General features: G+C 44.1%; 1 protein-coding gene across 4 annotated transcripts in view; it reads right to left on the bottom strand.

Moving 5' to 3' along the window:
- Positions 1 to 1,498: 1,498 nt before the first annotated feature.
- Positions 1,499 to 6,000, bottom strand: part of RFFL (ring finger and FYVE like domain containing E3 ubiquitin protein ligase) — a 30,540-nt gene continuing 26,038 nt past the window's right edge. For all 4 annotated transcript variants that reach the window (XM_074845558.1, XM_074845559.1, XM_074845560.1 and 1 more), the window contains 4 exons: positions 4,576 to 4,659; positions 4,000 to 4,207; positions 2,703 to 2,726; positions 1,499 to 2,154 (listed from right to left, as the gene is read on the bottom strand). In XM_074845558.1, coding sequence (XP_074701659.1) covers positions 1,973 to 2,154; positions 2,703 to 2,726; positions 4,000 to 4,207; positions 4,576 to 4,659 — 498 coding nt within the window. In that variant the 3' untranslated portion in view covers positions 1,499 to 1,972. The remainder of the gene's footprint in view (positions 2,155 to 2,702; positions 2,727 to 3,999; positions 4,208 to 4,575; positions 4,660 to 6,000) is intronic.

The raw sequence follows: 6,000 nt of genomic DNA, 5'->3' as shown, positions 1-6,000 counted from the left end.
CCACTAAGTGGCTTCATGAGGCCCAGCTTAACTGCCTCTATGCAAATGCATGTAGCATGGGGCATAAACAAGAGGAGCTAGAGATGTGTGTGCAGCTGCAGGGCTACTATCTTACTGGCACCACGGGGCTGTGGTGGGATGGCCTCTATGACAGGAGTGTTGGCATGGAAAGATACAGCCTCTTCAGGAAGGACAGGCAGGGGAGATGTATGGATGTATGAATAGGACAAGGGGTAATGGTTTTAAACTGAAAGAGGGGAGAGTTAGATTGGATATAAGGCAGAAATTCTTCCCTGTGAGGGTGGTGAGGCCCTGGCACAGGTTGCCCAGAGAAGCTGTGGCTGCCCCCTCCCTGGAAGGGTTCAAGGCCAGGTTGGACAGGGCTTTGGGCAACCTGGGCTAGTGGAAGGTGTCCCTGCCTGTGGCAGGGGGGTGGGAACTGGATGATCTTTAAGGTCCCTTCCAACCCAAACACCTTCTGTCACTGCCCTTCCAGTACTCCAGAAGCTGTAAGTGGACACTTTTTCTTTTTAATGCTGTTCCTCTGCTGGCAGCCAAGCAGCAATTCAGTTTGAACACTCCCCCACCTTAAATCAGAATACTAGACAGGAAAAAGTCTGCAGCAGAAGGTACTGAACTTCAGAAATTACTTGAAATGTGTATTCATCCACAGTGGCTGAAAACTTAAGGCATCAAGATTCTGAAACTTAGCTGTGTTACCAGCCAGGACTGAATGCTCGCAGGCTGCTGAGGGAAAGATATGCCAGTTAAATTTTCTCTAGCAAGGCTTCCAAATGAACATGCTGTTGATGAGGATAGCTATAAGGGCTTGTAGTTGTCACATATGAGACCACAGAATCTCCTACCCACCCTCACAAGCAGAAAGTACAAAATAAATTACTTTTGATAAGGAGCCTGAATGTAACAGGACTGTAAAATTGAGCAAAGGGGAGGATAGGGGGAAGCTGACTAGTAAACAGAAGCATCTGCAGTGATGATCACTCATCAGCTAAAGTTTGGTTTCTTTCTTATCTCCCCTCTAAAAAGAAAGTCATTTGTACTTAAATATGATTGTGTAGCAATGGAATTCTTACTGTTTAGCTCTATGTTTTCCTCACTAAACCCTCTAAAAGACCAAGCCTTAGATTTCAGAGCTCCTTAGTCAAGTGAGGTCAGTTCAGTTTTAAAACCATTGCTGGCATATCCTGTAAGGAAGCCTGTAAAGTCAAAGGAATCAACAACAGTCAAACAAGGAATCTCCTTCTCACTGGCATGTAAACAGAAAACCACCACCACACAAAGTAAGGCTGTATGTTTCACAGTCTCACTCCCCTCATTTTTCAATAAGACAAAGTCCATCTTCAAATAAAATTATACATTTTTCCACAATTGCACTAGGCTAGAATTATGCTTATGTTGAATGTCGGAGGCTGGCTGCCTGTCCTGCAAGCATAAGAATTTAACATTAAATTTGAAAAAAAAAAAACAAACTAGAAAATTAACAAGCACAGTAAAATTTTAATCTTTGAAAATAAACTTGTTGCTGGGTGTATAGCCTAAGCAGTAAAACAAGTGTCACTTTTTGAGACCCCAGTCCACTTATGCTTACTATTCAGGGAAAAATACGAAGCCTCTGAACCTGATGTTTGTGGTGGAAAGCCAAGCATCCCTCTGTCCCAACACCAGTGGATCAAGTTATTCTAGAACATAGGTTGTTAAAGATTGCTGTGTCTGCTGCTGGCAACAAGCTCCAAGGAGTCCAGGCACTGTGGTGTAAAGCACTAGAGCGGGAAGAGCACAGCCGGGCAGGGCTTCAGTAGGAGCGACTTTCCCCAGGCTTCATCCATCCCTCACTTCCAGCTTCCGATGGGGTCTCCACACTAATCTCTGACCTACCTATCTGTAGCGACTTTGACCGTTTCTCTAACAGCAGACGAGGCTTTAAGGCATCACCAGTCTTCCTTACGCACACTTAGGACTTAAAGACGTGGACAGCCCTGATCACGTACTGCCTGCATATAGGGCACTCGCTCATCCGCTTCCCACACTTGGTGCAAGTGACCATGTGGCCGCACTCGAGCAGGACACAGTCAATGGGTGCATCCATGCAGATTTTGCAGAGGTTGTCCTCTGTGCCAGGGAGCCCAGCACCACCTGAGTAAACGAGAGACCACGGGTTGAATGAGACAAGGGTACGGTGGTTTTGTGCAATCTGGGAGCTGGCTTTATCAAGGAGCTTCCCTAATGTACTTTTGCACACTGATGGTCTGAAAAAAAAAAATTCCCCTTTCATATCCACCAACGTGGATATATCTGCTCCATCAACTGGAAACGAGCAGAAAGTTTTAGCTTTTATACAGTAAATTCTGTGTGATGAAAACAAACACCACAGATATCCTGGGCAATGAGGCAAATGAAGCAACATGGGTCTCTTTTCCCAAGTAACAGGTGATAGGATGGGAGGAAACAGCCTCCAGTTGCACCAGGGGGTTTGGATAGATTGGACACTAGGAAAAAATTCTTCACTGGAAGGGTTGTGAAGCTTTGGAAGAGGCTGCCCAGGGAAGTGGTGGAGTCACCACCCCTGGAGTGTAGGTGCACAGTTTAGTGGCCTTGGCAGTGTTGGGTTTATGGTTGGACTCTGATCTTGAGGGTCTTTTCCAACCTAAATAATTCTGTGATTTACCAGTAATGTTACTTACCACTTTGATCATCAGTGTCAGCAACTGCAACATAAGAAGAGAATGTTATTTGGTGAGAATAAAGAGAAGCTGGAGAAAAATTTACTCAAGCAGTATTATTAAGGAGGAGCTGAAAGCCCCGAAGGGAGATTACTAAACCAAAACTGCTTTTTGCTGATCCCTATGCAGAGGTTCAAGCTGAATCTCTGATCAGGACAGTTTGTTCAACTAGCAAGAAACTTTCTCTTTTACTGAGCTTACACAATACCTAGTTGCTTATCTTTGTGAAGCATTAAGTGATGTCTCAATTTTTAAGACAGCCTTGGAATTGATGCCATGTTTGGCTTCCTAGAACTACACTTTCAGTAGCCCCTTGAGCCAGCTTCTTTGTGTCACACAATCACTGATATTGTTGGGCACAGCTGAGGCACACGCACAGGCAACACCGAGTACAAGAAAAGGATAAATTCTGTCAAAAGCACAAGATACAAAAGAATTTAAAACCAAAGCTGTTGTCTTTTAAATCTTTTATCATTCATAGAGGACAAAGCTTAGAGAAATGTGTTTAAGAAAACAACACTCCTCTGGACAACATTGGGAAACAAACCTGTCTACGAAATCAAAGTGTTAAAATACATTTCACTTGTAAATAATTTATATGTCTTCTTTAACTAATCACTGAGAGTTGTGAACTGGCACCTGAAAGTCAGGCCAGATACATTCTCTGTGCACCTCTATCACACCACTATCCTTTATCAGCCAACTGTGCAGGCCCAGCAGGAGCAGACAGTGCACAGCTGAACGCTCTTGTGATCAAGAGGACAGAGGCAAACCCCAGAATACCACAACTGTTCAGTGGTGGGAGCCACTGTCACCAAGCACATGCCCACTCCGAACTGCCCAGATGCTTTTTGGTGGCATTTTCCCACTTGCTCTGCCAGTTGCCATAAGTCAAGAGGTAAGAGCTCACCCCAGCACTTACAGTCATCCGTCTACAGTCACACATTAGCTGTTCTGCGGGTGACACAGTGCCCAGCGCCATCAGCCACAGCTATACAGAGTCCCAAGGTGAAGGGTACACGGTTCTCATTTGTTGCTACTGCAGGGAGGTCGCTCTCCAGAGCCACCATAACGCTCTCCTCTTAAACAAGTAAGTGCTGAACAGAGTTTAGCTACTTTCACTCTAACATGCGTAACACTCCCTCCTTTCTCCTCACTTGCACAAAACAGAAATGTAAGGTAAGTTCTATTTTCTTCTGCAACTGTCCATAAAAGGGAAAAACTTGGAACACAAGCACATGTTTGCTAAGTTTCCTACCTAGATGTTGAAGGTCTTTCTCTTTATAAAGACGAGTCACCCTTTCTAGCAGCTCCCACTTTTCACAGCAGCCTTTGTAGTTGACAAAGTTGCGAGCAAGAATTTCCTTCAGCTGTCGCACAGAGAGTGCATTGATGTCTCCAATGCTTGTTAGATCAGAAAGAGAAGCCTTCCTCCCCTGCACCAGGTTATCTTCTGAGTCAGTAGACTGAAAGGGAACAAAGACGGAATGATTCTTGTCCTCAACACAATTTAAACCAACTTTCAACATGTGCGCTAGCAGGAATTCATATTTGGATGTACATAATTGGTTACTCTGTGAATTCCTCCATCTATCAGAAACACAAAGTCCTAGGATGGAAATAAATAATTTCTATTATTATAGTGTCCAAGTGACACCAGTTCTTTCTATGTACGGAGGACAAGACGATGCCAAAGAAAGGGTTTGATTGGGTCTGCCGGGGGTCAGTCTGAATTACCGCTTAGCCACCCATCTCTGCAGTAATGATTCTGTGGTAGCAAATACAGCCTAGAAAACCTGGTATCCCTTGTCATCTAATGCCAGGACACACAAACCTGTGTCTCCTCCTCTGTTGGTGCTTCTGCTGCATTCTCAATTCCTGTCATACCGACTTGGCTCGGAGGCACATAACCATTTGCCTGCAAGAGGAAATAAAGCTTTCACCAACAGTGCATCTGTGCGTGTTCAAATGGGAAATAAGCTCAATAGTTCAGCGTAAAGCAAACCCTGCCCGCTGGAAGATGAACTGCAGCACAAGGCAAAAGCAAGGCACACTTGCAGAGGTGTTTTCTGTGCAGCACTTACAAAAACAAACTTTAACCAAGTGTAAGTTTTTGACACAAGTGCAGCATCTGACCCTTTAAAGCCCCACTTTACTTAAACCCTGATAGAGTATTTGCACAAGAAGATCCCACATGATGTTCCTGTGAGGCTGCATCAGGAGGAGACCAAATTTATACAGGTATATATATGCAATCCTTCACTGAAGTGTTGCAGTGTGACATGGTGGGGTATCGCAGCTCGGATGCACATCGGCTATCGGTGCAAGGCTCTGGATGACTGCTCTGTAACATAGCTCAAACTCCACAGGTCATCTTCAAATTAACCATTCAGAAACACCTCAGGTGGGTTCTGGACTGGACAAACAGGAGATACCAAGTGAAGGACCAGCAGCAACAAAGCTGGAGAATGAGAAGGGGCAGTTGCTTTGAGCACTTAATAAAATGAAAGGAACTGCAGCGTAATTCTAGCTGACTTGCCCTCAGCAGCTCTCATTCCCCTCTGTGTTTTCCCTCATGACAAAGGAGACTGTCATGTTACCATCCTACTTATCTAAGTGGTGCCTTGTTAATATTTACAAAGCAAAAGAGTAACAATAATGATGAAAGAGCATGAACTGTAGCAGGATGTCATGCAGGTAGAGACAAGAAGCTGAAATGTATCATGGGGCAGTAAGGGAAGACAATAGAGCTGAAATTGCTGGTAAAACCTGGAATGGCAATATCCAGAAAAACAGAAAATGAAAAGGCCTTTTAATGATTTGGAAAAAGTGTCCTCCCAGAAAAACTCTTCTTTTATAGTAGCTATATCTGCTGAGGAAGCAGAAGGTACATACACTTTCACAGCTCTGTCCACAGGGAACTAAATACACCTATTAACTTCATAACAGGACTAGGAGCAGATGTCAAACATCGAGTAAACATCCCATACCAGATAGCAGAAAGACAAACAAAGAAAAGTCAATAAAAAATAATTAAGCTCAAAAGCCCCTGACAAGGTTCGTCAAAACTGCAGGTTCACCATAAACTGAAGGCTTAACAACAGACACAGGTTTTGTCTTCTGTTGATCTGAGCGCAGACAGAAGACATCAAAAACCTCACCCATCTCACAGTCCTCTTTCTCATCACTTTCAGTTCCAAAATTGCTTTAACTGGTGCTTGCCGTCTTGCGCACGAATTAAGTAACAGGAATAACCATT

This window comes from Strix aluco, chromosome 19, assembly GCF_031877795.1.
Source record: "Strix aluco isolate bStrAlu1 chromosome 19, bStrAlu1.hap1, whole genome shotgun sequence".
NCBI classification, from domain to species: Eukaryota; Metazoa; Chordata; class Aves; order Strigiformes; family Strigidae; genus Strix; species Strix aluco.
This window is presented reverse-complemented; position numbering and strand designations above follow the sequence as displayed.